Below are 17,127 nucleotides of genomic sequence, written 5' to 3'. Positions count from 1 at the left end.
TTTGCACTCAGAGAGACATGAACATCCTAATGTTACAGCTAAGTCAATACACTGGGCTTGGTCTTACTTTCATCTGATTACAGAAACGACATGTGACTATTAGAGAGACAACCAACTGCCAGGAGGCGTGACCTGTAGATATAGCCATGTAATGATAGCCATTTAGTGAAGCACAACCTAATTTAGTTACAACAGCTAAATTGGATCACGTAGGTTATTGCTAAAAAATACACCCTGGCATTGCAGGCCTTGAAATTCTTTGCATGCTTTGTTCTTAATTTAAGTTTTTTTTTTTGTTTTGTTTGTTTTAAGCAACTGATATCTAAGCCGTTTGCTGAATAAAATGTCCCATTTTGTTTTTTTTATCGTTTAATTTATTTATTTATTAATAAAACAATAAATCACAGGAAAAAAAATATTCTTGGAAGACCAAATATTGGACTGTAGTTAATAATTTCTTCCCTTGAACACCAGGAAGTATTTCCTTGCTACATGTTGGCATGTAAAGGCCAAAGTTCACAAAGTGGTAGTGATAACGGGGGGAGACGTTTTAGCAGGTAAAAACACAAAGGACTCTGGGTTTAGCTTCTGTGTCAGCTCACCGTTGAGTTTGTGGTGGGTTTCAAGTCTCCAGGTAATTTGTAAGACTGCTATATGACGGGCGTTAGCGTTTTATAACACAAGATGCATGTTGGACGTTAACTAGAGCTGTGTTTGCGTCACACCCCTCTCGGTAAAGCAGTTGTAACTGGGCACTTGTAAATAAGCACTTTCCAGATGGATACAGGATAAAGCTAAAACTATTTAAACCCTAAAACCAGTAAGTATGCTAGCTAAACAGAAAGTTGGTTTTTTTTAGCCAAAGAACTGCTCTTAGCTTGTAAATATGACTGTCAGATACAGCATAAACCGCATTAGCGTCTTAATTTTATGAGCATAGTTTCTAATAATGGTTCTTAACATAAGAATTATTGAAGTTTGTCACCTGTGACCTGACAGGTTAGCAATATGCAAAATGTTCGCAGGTACATGTTTAAATAATTTGTAAGATTATTATTATAATATTATAATATTATAATTCTCCATATAACTTACAACCACAAACTGGCTCTTCAGTACTATTTAAGACTGTATACTATCTTGGATTTCATGGTGATTTTTGTCTTTGGAAATGCAATATGCTTGCAATGGTTTCTCTTTTTTTACTTAATCTGCCTGGATAAGTTCTCCAGGCCTTGTTTTTGTGCTGGAAAAACAAAGCTCATTTTAAACAAATGAATGTTGCAAAGAGATTCTTCAATCTATTAGCTAATTTGCTATCCTGTTTCATTTGAATAAGTACAGCTATCTAGCATTTGTTAAAGAGACAGCTGTTTTCTGGAGTAAAACCCCTAATTTGATCAGCTTAATTGCAATAGATTTTCTAAATATCAAGATTGAATGCAGCAACTTTGTCAGTTAGTACAAGAATGTTTTAAACCTAATCTAATAAAATTGCGCAAGGGAACCTTTTGTAAAGCCACTTACCCTGTAAGAGGCTTGCATACCCATTAGAAAAAAATTCCCTTAGACAGGAAGAGATAGCAATTGATTGGGACTTCCTTGAAAATATGTGATCACTCCCCCTAATTTGTGATTTGGTGAAGTCATTGGGTAGTCTCCAAATGCTGTTTTGTCACTGGTCTCACTTGTCATTTGATCCTGGATTAGGCGGACACTTTTTCTTCTAGATCCTAATAAGCCTCATCAAGAAGTCAATATTGTGGCCATTTTAGCCAAGAAAGTCTGTGTGCATCCTCTGTGTAATGACTGCCAGAGGTGAAACACACACGCGCGCGTGCACACACACACACACACACACACACACACACACACACACACACACACACACACACACACACACACACGCATATATATATGTGTGTGTGTGTGTGTGTGTGTGTGTGTGTGTGTGTGTGTGTGTGTGTGTGTGTGTTTCACCTCTGCAGAAAGAACCGTTGATACCAATTGTACCAATTGTAATGGTACTCTTCTGCTTTTCTAACAGAGCTTCGACATGTCTGAAGTCAGCAGCAAGTTTCCCATAGACCCCATCACTGCAGTTGGAGTAGTGTCTTCACCCAGCAAGGCCCCTGATGGCTACTATGTTGTGAGTACAAACATCCCGAGTATAGGTTTTATATATAAAAGACTGACGTACACCATGAAATCACCAATTGCATTCTGAAGGTTCAGTAAATGGCCTGCATTTGTATAGCGCTTTTCTAGTCCATAGGACCCCAAAGCGCTTTACACTACATTCAGTCATTCACCCATTCACACACACATTCACACACTGGCGATGGCAAGCTACATTGTAGCCACAGCTGCCCTGGGGCGCACAGTGTTAGCATTTTGCCTGCCACCATGATGTAAACCATACATGGATGAAAGGGTGGATTGTTATCACCTTATGCTGGCAAGCCTGGTTATTAAGCTGTATCCATAGTTTTCAGATGTCCAGATATTCACTAATTAGTTCCAAGTAAAGAAGTCATTCACCAAAAATGGACTATTTTTATGGCTGTTCATATAATATAACCACTAGCACTTTATATAGCCTCTGTAGAAACTATCTACACCCTCACTTATCTTAACTGCACTACTGTATAGCTCTGTGTAAATAATCATTCTGTACATTCGATAATCTTTAATCCTACAACTGTTTACAACTTGCATAGTTCCCATTTCTGTATAGCTGTATATCCCAGATTCTGTAAAGTTATTTATTTCATATTCTGTATAGTTTTTCATATTTATATCCTGTTCATATCCTGTACATAGCTTGTACTCACTACAGCCTGTACATACTTATAGTTATAGAATATTCACAACATACTTCATACCGTGTACATTATAACATACCATAATAGACCCATTTCTGTAATATACTCACATATCTATATTATTGCTAATATATATTGTAATATATCTATATCACTAAAGCACTTCTGGATGGATGCAAACTGCATTTCGTTGCCCTGTACCTGTGCATGTGCAATGACAATAAAGTTGAATTCTATTCTATTCTATTCTATTCTATTCTATTCTATTCTATTCTATTCTATAATTAACATACACAAAACCAGTTAATTAAAATTATCCAAAAGGCGCCAACGATGAAAATACAGTAGATAGATCCAGTTCTGAGTCAAATTAGCAGAGGTGACACCTAGCCACTTTTGTCAGTGGTAACCCCATATAGTTATTATGATGGGTATAATTACTTACAGTAACTGTAACTGTTTTTTGTACCACACCTGTTAAGGTTCTGATGATTTTTACCCCATGAAAGGCTGATGGGGTATCGTCATTATCATGCTGGGTAGGTGGGTGGGTGGCCAGGTGAAGTGGACACCTAAATTTGTGAACATAATAACTCGAGAGCAAGGTGACTCATATTTCATATTTCATTACATCGACTCCAAGGTCAAAATATCCCATTTGTAATTTTTTTGAACTATAGGCACCTGCATGTGTGTTTGCTAAAACAGGCTGAGAGCAAGTCTGCACTTTATTTCATTTCTTTTAAAAATCACAGGTTCAGTAAAAAAGCACTTTTTTGTCCTGATGATGCATTTAACATTTTAAAGTGTTTTTGTGATAGGACCAGAATCCAAATTGTTAATCAGTGATTGTTGTCATAATTGGAGATCTAATAAGATTTATTTTGCTTTCTGTACTGAGTTGCACATGTAACAGTTGAAAATGATTGTGTAGCATAATGCACACCCAGGCTGTTGGCACCCTTTCAAGGTGTTTTTGTAAGATCTGCTAGATGACTTATTCATAAAGTTTACTTTGATGATTAGACGGATTGCCATCGTTGGTTGCCACCAGTGTTGTAGACACACCAGAGGCAAAGGTTTAATGATGTTAGGTTTATCCCCATATAATTTAACTTTGTCCTCATGTTTTCTTTATGTTCAAGTCTCACAGCATCTTCACCATTAACAGAAATGTGAAGTAGTGCAGGGCAGGCTGCTTAATTAGATTTTTTTTTGTAACTTAGTTTAAAGGGTAAAAAAAGAGAAGACAGTGCGCAAGTTTATCAAAGCACGAAACAAGCTCAAGGGCAGATCTCTCTTCCTCTTCCCTTCTTCCTATTCAAGCTTCTTTTGTTTTCATTAGGCCCCCAAAGCCTCCCTCTTCCCCCTGTTTTTATCTCTTCCTGCTCCACCCAACACACTCAGCTTGTTCCTATCGAGCAGATGACGGTGGGTTGGCATCAGAAAGGAGCCATCGGCACGGAAACTGCGTACACGCAACACAGTAACAAACACAGGGAAATCAGATTTCATTCTCTACCAGTCCACTGCACCTTACGCTGTGTGTGCAAACACTGTGTATGTTCCAGAGGGTGGTAGACGAGAAGTGCAAAATTAAAAACGAATTTTTAAAATAAATATAAATCTGATTTCACTCTGTTTTTGCAGGAAATACTGTTACTGCATGAAAACATGCTAGTAGAACTAATTGACCAAACTTAGTAGGTTACTACTTTAGTTTCAAATGGTAATGTTAGCATCTGAGCTACTTTGGGCTGCTCCCTTGTCACAAAGGGTCACCATAGTGTGTAATTCTGCATGTTGGATTTGGCAGGCTTTTATACCAGATGCCTTTCGCTTACCAAGCAAATGTGTGAGTCGCTACACTTGGAGCCATAGCTTAATGCTATTGATCTGTTGCAAGGGTATCATAATAAATAAATCTTAATCACAATGTGTATGCTCCAATCAGCCTCAGCTGCACTTTGCGTTGAAATGGTCAGCTGCCAGAATGAACTAAGATGGTGTTTAGCAACATGGCAGTTGCTAAATATGAGAAATTTGATATTGTTAATCTTAAATGCACTGTTGTAAGCTTGTTAGCATGCTGTAATTAGGATGTAGTTTATGTAAAGTATTGTGCCTATGTACAGCCTTCCCAATGTGCCAGAGGTTGGCTGTCGACTCCTAGTTGTGTCAAGTTATCAGTGCTTAGCTGCAGGGATGTTGCTAGTAGATTATTTTAAACTACCTCATAGCTGCGCTTTGTGACCTGCGTTGGTCACTAAACTGGCTGTGGTTGGTTTTAAGCGTTAGTGTGTTGTTAGTGGATCACCCACAAACTTTGGCTGCCTAATAAATCTGATGACTTTCTCTATTTGAGATGGTAGCTTCTGATAGAGTAAGATACTCGTTTGTAGAAAAGAAGGACTGCAGTACAACCTTTAAGAGGGTTTTATTGTCAAATTTTTAAGTCAATTTTAAAAAGTTATGATTCAAGATTAGAGCATAAAGAATAAAAAGTTAAGTGCAAGTCATCCTCCAAGATAAGATTCAAGGTCTTTCAGGCTCATAGGATCTATTTCAAATGCGTTTGTCCCATCTTCAAGAATATCTTTTCGAACATCACTATGTGGTCTTTCATCTGCAGACTTGAAATACAAACAAAAATATCTGCAGTTGGTATCAGTGTACTAATGCACCACTGAGGAGGGAAAGTCTCAGGATATTAGCTGTATTGATTTTTTTTCTCCTTTCATATAAGAAATCTTTTCAAATACCTCCTTAATACGGACTGTTCACCATGCTTTCCATATACTTTATAAAGCAGATCAAAGAGCTGATTAACTCTTTTGCTCTCTGATACCGTACGCTCACATCTCTGAACTTGAGCAGGTTGTTCCAACACGAGAGAGCGCAGGCCCAGATCAAACACTGTTCCACTGGGATCAGGAGCTTTGCTAAAGCACCAGCAGCCACCTAACATCAAACGCACTGAGTAGACTCTTGCTCACTCATGCTCTGTTCATGGGTTGCAAAGGAGCTATGGCAGCTAGCTTCTTCCGCTCTGCTTTCAGCTAAACTAATTGCTCGCACGCTTTAGCACCCACTTTAACACACACGCTGAATCTCAACAAGAAAGTCAAGTAGATTTCAAAGTGACTTTAGTTCTTTAAAGTACACATATTATGCTTTTTGGGTTTACCTCTTTTTCTGTCATAAACTATTTTTGTGCTTGTCAAACACCTGCAAAGTTCAAAGGTCATCCAGAAAAGTTATTCTCTGTCCAAAATGTCTTGTTAGGAAAACAGGGTTTCTTGCATGGCTTGTCTACATCCCTGCACATTTGCATAATGGCCACCTAGTGGCTAGTTGAACACAGCCTCAAGCAAACAATATGCAGCTGCCCCACATCATTATTATGTACTTGTTAATGCTCCTCCTCTCTCTGTAAATTATTTCAACCATGAACAAAACATTTAGGCATTGTAAGAAAGAGTGAATACGTCTTATCCATCCTCTTATCCTTATCAAGGTGATGGGGGGCTGGAGCCTATCCCAGCTGTCACAGGGCGACTCTATTGCAGGGCTAACACTTAGAGACAGACAACCATTCACACTCACATTCACACCTATGGGCAATTTTAGAATAATCAATTAACCTAACCCCACTAACTGCATGTCTTTGGATTGTGGGAGGAAGCTGGAGTACCCAGAGAGTACTCCACACTCCACACTGAAAGGCCCCAGCCAGATAGTGGAGTCACACTCAGGACCTTGTTGCTGTGAGGCGCCAGTGTTAACTGTTTTCCTATTATTCCTTGAATAATAGGAAAATCCTTTGCATTAGCAAATTATTGGGTGTATGACATAGATAGTAATGATGGACATTGCTTCCAACTAGGGCTGCCACGATTAGTCGACTAATCACGATTACGTCGACTATTAAAATCGTCGACGACTAATTTAATAGTCGACGCGTCGTTTGAAGCTTTGTAAGATCCCAAAAGATCTTACAAAGGAATAAGAAGTTGGATTTAAGAGTGTAATAACGGACTGAAACAGAAGATGGCAGCACTGCATGTACAAGGATGCCAGCTGCCGTTAAACCCCGAAGAGGAAGAAGAAGCAGTGTCCGGTATCGTAGCTGTGTCCAAATTCAGGAACCGCGCGGCCCTGCTCAGTTTCCAGCAATGGCGGCAGCTAGTTAGTTTTAATATTACGCTTATTATTCTTTCTGGGTCACAAAATAAACATTTAACATATTTTCAGGCAAGAATGTAGCCGTGTAAACTTCAAATATCTGCTTGGTTTATCAAGACAACCACATATTTTCAAAAGCGCTCCGACGTTTTCGGAGACGTCTGTTACCCACCAGCTCGATCGTTAGCCGGGGTTCAAGGCTCATTAGAGCCGGTGAGAACACCGGACTCTCGGCAAATCGTTTTCAAAACCAACGCCGTCTTTCACTACTCAGGTTAAACATGATATATAAGTCACTTAGATAACTTAAAAATGTTATTGTTTGGCTTTTTTTTAGTATTTTATTTGTTCCTGAGTAAATCGGTTTGGCTGAGATTAAAGTTATAGTTTTTACACAGCTGAATAAACGTCAAGCAGACAACTGATTATCAGAAGTATGAGATACTCGAGAATATACTCCAGTGTCCTGTTATATTTTAGATAGCAAGGAGCAACGGCTGAGTTTATTAAACTCCACCGAAACAATCTGCAAATTTCATTAAAAATTTTATAAACTATCATCTTGTCTTTCTTTTTAGTTAGCACATACCTTAAACACTTAAAGCTGTAAGCTAATGATAGTTATATAAGAGCAGATGCTGCTGGTGCAATAAGCTGTACGTTTTATGTCCAATGGATGCATGATCTGAAAATAATCGGTGACTTGTCGACTATCAAAATAATCGTTTGTGGCAGCCCTACTTCCAACTGAAATATTGGACTGTGTATTGGAGTATGTCTATACAAAATATGTCTGTTTTTTAAATCTTGGTCATACTGTTTCAGAGAGGATTATCTGGGGTTCACGCATTGAACCATCATTGGCTAACAACTTGTTACTGACAAGCCATTAGCCAATGGGTGGCTTCATAGTCGGACCCGCCCCCTTCACAACTTCCAGTTTGTTGCATTGCACCTGAAAGTTGTATCTCAAAGCTTCAAAATGGGACTTAAGAAACAAATGGATCATGTAACTGTAGTTTTACTTTGCTTTATGCTTTAGTGTCCCCAAAGAGGAAATTTGTTGTTGTGTCCAAGCTCAAGCTGCCAGCAGGACAGCCACTATAACTACCATGTAGATACAACTAAATCTATCTGTCTGTGGCGTATGCTCACAGGGGCAATGTCAGAACTGGAATACTGAAGGACAATAAGGATAAGTGTTAAATTGTAAATGCAAACCAATAAACAAGGACTGGGTGTGGGTCATTATGTTTTCATGTCACTCAGCTGGATTTTCATTAGCCTACCCTGATATATATTATTATATTATACACACACACACACAAGGGGATTTAAGGGGCAAAAACTCTACCAAGGCAAATGCTGTATTCAGCCGTTTTGAAGAAAGTGATTTTTCTTTAAAATGGCCCAAATGTAAAGGGCACCCATGTGTACCCATGTGCTCCACTTCTCAGGTTTTCTTGGTAGTTTTTTCCATGGTCCTAATGACAGGCAGACAAACAGAACAGCAAACATAGCTTATAAAGGCTTTATCAGAGGAATAAATTGTAATGATGGAAGTCATTTCAGTGTTGTATGAGAGTACTGTGCATACTCACACACATATTTTAAGTACTTGATCTACTCCTCATTTAGTCTGTCCAGCTGTCACGGGTCTGTTAATAAGGTGGGCCTCAAAGCAACAGGAACTTAATGGTTATTTTTAATCATTAAAATGTGTGCGCTTTTACGCTATTTTACAGACCCCCCAAATAGAGTTAAAAACCTGTAAATAGCCACAGTGTGTGTGTTTTTTTAATATATTGTCAGAAGCTGATTTATTTTAAAATAAGATCTGAAATACTTCTCAGCTTCTGTGTTTTTCTTTGTTTCCCTGTGCCTCGTATATTTTCTCTTCACCTGGTTTTACTCTCCAGAGAGTTTTGATTTTATGCCTTTATATCTGTATTCACAGCTGTGTCTCTCAGTGCTTCATGGCATCTTGCTGCTTATGTCTGTCTCCAGAGATGCTTCATAGGAATATTCAATACCCCCTAAAGACTTGTTTCATCGGTGGGCTTTCAGATCACTGCGAGCATAAGCTTTTAAGAAGCAGTAGTTGAATCTGACATTGCATTTTAAATCAAATGACACGACCATATTTCAATATCAGAGGTGTGATATCTCTTATCAGACAGGTGACATTCTTCTCATTGAAGTCTGTGTAATGACGGCGCCATACAGTGGCACTCGTGTATGTATTAGACAAGATCCACTACAAGTTTACACATGCTTTTGCTGCCGTGGCTCAGCGGTTGGCGTTTCAAATTCAAGCTGCGTCGCGTTCTTGCTGCCGGCGGCTGTGGCAGGATGATGCCTGAGGTGCCTCCTCAGAGGACCGTGCCCTCGTTACTCCTCAACTTGACTTTGGGTTTCACAAAGCGAGCCCTTTGTTTACGCTGACAGGATGCGCTGGCTACTGACCTGGAAAAAGGTGGCCAAGACGGGTTGTCTTGTAAGGAAGTAAGAGAGGCTGGTGATGTATTGGCTCCTTCTGGGACCTTTCATGGAACTGCTGTGGAGAGGCCCTGCAATCCCTCTCTCTGCTCATCTTCTCCTCTTTCTCTCTTCTCATCCTACTATCTGTCTCTGTTCCCCACTCTAGCCTCTGCTCTCATCCCATCTAGTCAGTGGTGGTTTTGCATGAATCTCCACATACCATGTCCCCCCCCCCCCCCCCCCCCCTCAACCAGTCACCGGGGTCATTCATCATTATTGTCAAGGGGGTAATGTGTGTGGGTGGGTGCAGAGATCTATGACTTCTTCATTTGAATGAACCTCATTAGATTGACTCTTCTTTGTAAAGGATCCCTTTAGAAAGTAACTCTGGCAGTTATTTAGGTTATTCTCACATGATAGCCAATGGAACATGACGCTTCAGCCAAGCATGTTTGCTCGAACGATGGAAGAGTCTCTGCGATGCAGTCTGCAGGTTATATTTTGCTTTATCACTCTGCCCTGCATACCTAAATTTACATAGCAATGCAGTATAGGACCTTGAGGTTGACTTGTGGTACCCACATGCTGTCAATTTGATGCAATCTCTCTTTTTTTTTACTGACTCTACTGCTTGTTTACAACTATGAATGAGCCTGTTGTACAAGGGCAAGCGGCTCGGGTCTTTGAAATCAGACTTTAAATTCTTTGTAATTTATTCTTAGAAAAAGCTGTCTCCTTAAATAAAGTAAAACTACTCGTGCTGTGTGCGCAGTGTCTCAGTCTCAGTTTACCCACGTCTTCACTCTGGATACATTACAGAAGGTTTATTTTTTTTTAAAAGATACATTCCACATTTACCATAAATATATTCCCTGCTTTCCCACGTTGAAGTTTGCCTCCCTTATTAGAGCAGATCCTTGTCAGGGCATCTTTAATCAGCCAAGTCCCAAGAGATGATATTTTTAGCCACCTTTTTGGAGGCTAAGACTTCTTTACCCACGCAGAGCACTAATGAGATGGAGCAGTAGTGTAGGCAAGCGTTAATTAAGGCTAGTATGCAAAGGAAGAGGCAAAAGCAGCACGCTCATGGCATACATACATTAACTTTATCCCACCTCCTGCATGTTTTCTCTCTCCTTGTTTTTTTTTTCCCCTATTTTTTCCATGTAGGTTGCACAAACAACAGATGGCTCTGACGCCGACCTGAGGAAGGACAGCTTATTCAAATCCAAGGTCACACGCTACCTCTGTTTCACCAGGAAAACTGTAAGCGTGAATGTAAACTTCTCCCTTTTCCTATGTGCTCTGCACTAGCTCCTCATCTGCTGCACCTTCTTTTTTGATTGTTGTATGCCAATGGTCATTAGCTCACTTTTTGCTGCCAGAATATCTTAATAGGCCTTGTGTTTGTCCCGCTTTAAAAAAGCCAGGACTGGTAGTGCAGTTTTAAAGTTTTCGATAAAATGGATATGCATGCATATTCTGGATGGATAATACCTGGAAGAGGTATTTTTCATGTTGGTGGCCCTCGAAGATATTATTTATGTTTATTCATGAAATAGCAATGAGCTGCATTTTAACTATTCCAATTTATCTGATCAGCAGCAGCCATGGTTACCAAAGCTTATGTACATATAATATTTGAATCAGAAAATGCCTCCTATTTATGCAAGAGAAAATGCTGTAGGATATATATATATATTTACAGAGAGAGAGCTCCTGATTTGAGTAGCCACGACTCCTCTGTGGCTGAAATGATCTTTGCATTGTATTTCTCATAATGCTGTTGGGGCATTTTTTTGACTCCTCTCCTGCCTGCAGCCTACAGCTGATGTGTTTCTGCTTGGCTGTCAGCTGCTCTGTGGCCATAAATACACCTGCTTACATTGCCAGGATAATCAACCTGTCTAACCTCAGCGCATACAGCTTACTATTGGTCGTCTATTAATTAAGTTTCCGTGGGTTGCAGGTGGACGGTGCAGGCAGTAAACAAAACCTGCATTTTTGTTATTACTTTGCATCAGCTCAATTTTAGGACTTAATCGAGTCCGATTCTTTTTCGGCATCCCCCTTAAAGTCAGGCAACCTGGCAGCAGCTACCTCGTGCCGGAGCTCAATCTGGCCCTCGGTTTAGTATATAGCATACAAATGGCCTTCCCCTAGTTCCTGTATATTATCTTAAAATGCGTGTCCACATTGTTTTGAAGACTTTGACGCAAATAAAACATGACAGAGCCATCAACAAAGGCTATTTTGTCTGCCAGTCATTGGAGCTCCCACTGTAATTGTCTATGACAAAAACAGATTCTGTAGAATTAGCCCCTGTATTATGTGGGGAGAAGTAAATAGTTTGTGATTTATCATACTCTAGGTTGAAGGTAGATAGCCCCCTTTGTCAGGTTGCGAAGGAAAAATTCTCCCCGGAAAAAGAAAGGGGGGGAAACACTAAAAAAAAGGTTTCATGCATAGTAATAACATTCATCCATATTCCTCCTTACGTCAGTGTAAAAACTATGAATAAAAAATGTCTCTAATGGTAATGACTGTCGGGCAACAGTGGCAGTGGAATCCAGGCTTTTCGGACGCATCAAGTCACGCCTGGCTCGCCCCACTCTCTACTGCCGCTGTGTATTATTGCAATTTATTATGGCAAAAAATGAAAATGTAATGGGAGACAGGGAAGAGTCATGCTTGAAAATGTCAGCTACACAGTCCGTGATTATTTTTAACTAGTCCCATTCTGTTGATCAGACTGCCTGCTCTGTCTCCCATCACCCCATAGCTTCTCGCCAAAAGGTTGAGAATGATTACAAGTTCACACATGCATTCTCTCACTCCAGAAAAAGCTATTAGAGAGTAATTACGTGAGCTATTTTGTCAACCATTCTCTTTAGAGACTTCTTGAGCTTTTAGTAAATCATTGAGTCTATTATCTCTACATTTTCCTCCCTGAGTACCCAAAAAAATGACTAACCTTTTTCTCATTCTTGCTCTCTGTCCTTTCCAAAGTTGCATTTGCATATATTATTTTTAAAAGTTGCTGCCTCCGCGCTGTCGTTCGTGCAGGGGCCCGATGTTGTCGTGGACATGAAGCTGACTGATATTAAAGACGCCCTGCCAGAGTCGTTCACACCACTGCAAGAAACAATGGACACAAGTAGGTAAACAGTCAATACCGACCACAGGCTCGCTCCCTTCCTCTTGCTTGTTTTTTTCCCCCACCACTCTCCGACCAGCTTATGCCGAGGTCCTCAGGGGCAGCTTTGCTTGAGATAGTGAATGTTTTATGGGTGCAGGTTAGCTTAATTTATGGCAGGCTGTGGGAATAAAATAAACATTTTGCCCTGGAGGTACAAGAGAAGAGAATCATGAGTCATTGTTTATCTCAGCTGGAGCTGTGCTTTTCTTTATGAGGGCCTTATTTATGTATTTATTTGGGGAGAGGACGAGTGGATGGGGGTTATCTAATATTAATGAAATGCATTCCCCAATGCTTTAGTGCTTTTTGAGTGCTACGTATTTCCCCCTCACTATCCACGCCGTGGAAATGTAATAATATTTTGGTGTGGGGAGTGAGGACAGCTTGTTTATTATTTTTATTATCATTGCATTTACACTGCACTTTCTAGTGTTGCTGGGGAAATAAATGAGCAAGGCACAGATGCAATATAGGGAAAGCATGGCAATGTGTTTTTTTTTTCTTTTTTCTTTTTGCCAGAATGAAGAAAAGAGATTATGTTTTGTTTGGCTATGTTGTAATTTAATGTTTTATTACTTTATGTGAATCCATGTTTAATGTATACATGTGACATTATGTATGAGTTTCTATCTAGAATATTGAGTTTAAATCCCCGTTGTGCTCTAAAGCTGATGGAGGATTCACTTAGTTCTGTCATTTTACCTACTAAAGCGATAAAAATGATAATAACACATGTGAATTTTGTGGCTTTCCAGTGTCCACTCATTTCCCCTTTGAGCACAGCAAGTCACCCACAAACTGATATTAGCTCATCTTTTATTCGGAGGATGGTAATGACTAAATAGCAAAGCATAAATGGGATTTGTGAATATATATTTTTTCCTAGAGGCTCAAACTGTCGACAGGTTTTTTTTTTCCTTTTCTTTAGCCCCAAACTGTGGAGAAAACAGAACTGAATAATCAACTAACAATTTCTCTCTGACATCCTCATATGTACTTGACTCATCAGAGGAAGCTGCCATGAGGAAGAGGAGGCTCTGTGTGAAAATGAGCCCTCGTGAGGATGCGAAGACAGCTGTATGTGACATCCAGATCACGGCAAAGTCCAAGACCCATCTTGTTAACTACACCTGTGTAGGGTGAGCTATTTGACAGCGGGAATGAATGAAATCGTGAAGTTTTGTAACTTTTCTTTTCGTCGCAATCATTTTGCCATTTGCAGGTAAAACTGCTAACCAAGCTGTTGTGTGGCTTTTTTTCGTACACAGCGAACTAAACAACATGGGAATATGGTATCGGTTGGGAGATGTTCACCAGCGTCAGCCGTCTAGAGTCACGTCCGGCAGGGTCGAAAGCGACGCCCGACCCAGCACAGCGAGGTAACGCCCCGCCACAATATTCAGCTGTGCGTCTCGGGTTTTAACTTTTCCTCCTTGCCTTACTTTTCATTTCCTGCGCTTGTGAGCTTTTGTTACGCTCCTGTGCCTCTTGTACGCCAACAAAGACACGAGCAATTGATCACTCCTGGGCAATCTGCTGTAAAGGTTGCTGCTGGACAACAAGGTAGCGAGGGTGAACTGGATAGACGGGGCTAACTAGACAGGAACCCCTGAACAAGAACAGAAGTTCAATGAGGGCTAAACTCCTGCTATTTGTGTAGTGTCCCAGGAGGCAGAGGGAGGTCGCTCCTCCGACTGCGGTGACAAGAGGGTTGTAGTTTGCAGACAAAAAAAAGAGGAGATGTAGCCCGGAGAGGGAGCGACAGCTGCAGAGGAAGGGAGAGCACCAAGATCTCCTCCACGCTGGTATTCGTGTGTCCCCGCCTCTGCTCATGCTGCTCCGGCTTCCTCTGCCTCGGGCCTCCGAGTGAACGGAGCAAACCTTTGTACTGTGTCCAGAGCAAACAGCTCAATTATTTATCGCAGTGAAGAGCTGGGGATTTCCACAGCAAATTGTAAATAAACAATCGAGACTCCTTTGGTGTGGCGGTGCTGTGGAGGGTGAAGCTTGGCACAGCGATCTGACGTCTTTGCCAGCTTGAAGTGCTACGTTCTGCCATCCTGTGCCGGGCTGAGTAAAAGCTCCAGCAGGCCAGAGCGGTGGAAGCCACCAGCAGGAGTATTCAAAACAGAGCTTCTGTTCGCCGTGGCTGTGCAGTGGGGTGAGAACCATTAAAACTGGAAGGCTGTGGATTCAAAACCCCAGGTTCAGACCACGTGGAGTTTTGTGAATGGTCCATATTTTGGAAGCCGATGGTCAATAATCTTTGATGTGATGAAGTTAGATCGAGTGCTCGGGCCCACGTGCGCCTTCACAGCTCTCTTGCCGGTAATCCTCAGTTCTTTTGAAGCCCACTTTCAAGTTGGTGAGGCACAGAGGTTGGAATAAATTGTACCTCGAAGCGACTCACACACCCACTGCCCCCCCTTACTCTTGATGCCTGCTGAGATCACAGGCCGCTGTTTTTGTGTTAACATTAAAATTCATTCCACAGTCAGACTCTTCTTTTGAGAGTATTTCCCTCCGTAATGCACCGACGCATAAGGACCAAACTGTGGGCAATTTACACAGTAGCAGTTCTTACATGTACTTCAGACAGCCATACATAGAGCCATAAATAGTTCTGTAATTTTTTTTAAGTCACAGATAAGATAGTTTGACACAGTGATTTATAAACAGCTCCTCAACAAGCACCGATTCCCTGAAGAAGTACAGTAACACAGTGTAACTGTCTGTGCAGTGTTACCCCACTATACTTTATTCATATTCAGCAAGAGAAAATTCTCTCCTTCACGCCTCCTTCGGGCTATCTATTACAAGTTTATGGCCGTTGGAGAATAGCACCTCTTAAATTTAAGTGCTCTTTACAGTCAGTGGAAAAGATGTTTTAAATACAGTCAATAATGTATAAATTTTTAATGACCCTTATAATTTTGAAAGCTGCAGTGATCCCTCTCAAATGTTACGTTGCCTCGGGCGGCGAGAGCTCGTTAGGGTTGTATACAAACGTAAACCGCAAATCAGGTTTTTTCGGCGGCAACAGAGCTGCAGTAACTGCAGAGCGTTGCATCATTACGGGACACGCGCAGTTACTGCATCGAGGCCAAGGTGTTATATTTAAATTGCTTTTGTATCGTTTTTGTCAGCTGTAAAACGCAGGGGCTGAGAAGTTTCGGTTTCGCTTTAAGAGTCCGAAATTGAATTTGCAAAAATCTTAAAGCACTTTAGCTTTTCTTTCGTGGGCACTAATACTCGTTATAAGTGGTTTCTGTGTGAAATAATGAGCCTGGTGAGGGCTTTTCTTTGGCGTGACTCAGAGGTTCAGTCAGCGCCATCAGACCTATTTTAACCACTCTTACTACTGCTAAGCACAGTATAGGGAAATTTATACTAGAATTATGGCTTCAAGTAATTATTTACCTTCATGATTATTGTAACGAGTCTCTTTTATAATTAGTTTATAAAATTATCAGTATAAAGGAAACAGCCATGGAAACTTGCCTCACCCTGTGTGACTGGGGTTGCAAAACCTAAAAAAAAGACTGAGACTGAAATTATTCATTGGACTTCTGGCTTGTTTGCTGTGTCCAGGTGGCATTAAATTCATACATGTAATAAAAATTGTTATTGACTACTGTGAAGTGCTACAGATAATAAACAAAGAAATGGTTTTTCATCATATTTCAGGTTTTATGTTAATCAGACAGGTGTTAAAATGTGATCTACTTTCTATTCAGCGTGAAGGAAAGTCCTAAACAAGTCCGATTTTTTAAATTCAACTTTCATTTAAGCATTAGGAACCTTGAGATTAAAATCTCTGTTTCTAGTGAGATCTGTCATAGAGAGGACACCATATAAATGACAACATAAGCAAACAAAGGAACTCAACAAGTAACGTAACACAAAACATAAAGTGAACAGCAGTTGCACAGTTTTTATATGGGCTCTGAATTCTCCCAGGGAGACAAAAAGTATTCTGATTTAGTGAGTTTGAACTTTATTTCGTGACCCAGGTGCAAAATCAGAGGACGCTGCTCTAACAAGTTCAGAAAAAGTCCTTGGTGCCTTAAAGAAGCTCTGCTTCTAGAGGAATGCAAGACTCTAGCAGGTGCTTGTAAAACTGCAAAAAGGAATGTTGGGGATTTGTAATGCAATAATTTATTTTCCTCATGCAGTTTAGTAGTTAAAATTATGGATAAACAGTAAAGCTGAAATGCTTGTTTCTCACTGGCTCAGGCTGTTGTGCCATATTGAGCAACTAAAAGTTATAGGGAGGAGGCCCGCTGAGCCGTCTGCTGCGCAAATACGTTTAAACACTGTGTGCTTAACGTCTCTTTATCAGGTTTGTCTGAAGCGTCTCAACCCGAGACGGTGTTCTGATTCCATTCATGGCAGCAGGTTGATGTCAACCACTTCAGCTTGTTCTCTGTCAAGACT

General features: G+C 40.5%; 1 protein-coding gene across 1 annotated transcript in view; it reads left to right on the top strand.

Annotated features, from left to right (window-relative positions):
• The first annotated feature begins 551 nt into the window (after positions 1–551).
• Positions 552–17,127, top strand: part of LOC308404161 (multivesicular body subunit 12B-like) — a 34,995-nt gene continuing 18,419 nt past the window's right edge. Inside the window, exons 1-6 of the mRNA XM_080894063.1 lie at positions 552–634; positions 2,048–2,149; positions 10,662–10,757; positions 12,558–12,648; positions 13,700–13,829; positions 13,959–14,069. Coding sequence (XP_080750189.1) covers positions 2,057–2,149; positions 10,662–10,757; positions 12,558–12,648; positions 13,700–13,829; positions 13,959–14,069 — 521 coding nt within the window. The 5' untranslated portion in view covers positions 552–634; positions 2,048–2,056. The remainder of the gene's footprint in view (positions 635–2,047; positions 2,150–10,661; positions 10,758–12,557; positions 12,649–13,699; positions 13,830–13,958; positions 14,070–17,127) is intronic.

The sequence above is a fragment of the Rhamphochromis sp. 'chilingali' genome, assembly GCF_963969265.1.
Source record: "Rhamphochromis sp. 'chilingali' genome assembly, chromosome: 10".
Lineage (NCBI taxonomy): Eukaryota > Metazoa > Chordata > Actinopteri > Cichliformes > Cichlidae > Rhamphochromis > Rhamphochromis sp. 'chilingali'.
The sequence above is the reverse complement of the archived record's forward strand: the minus strand, read 5'-3'. Positions and strand labels throughout refer to the sequence as shown.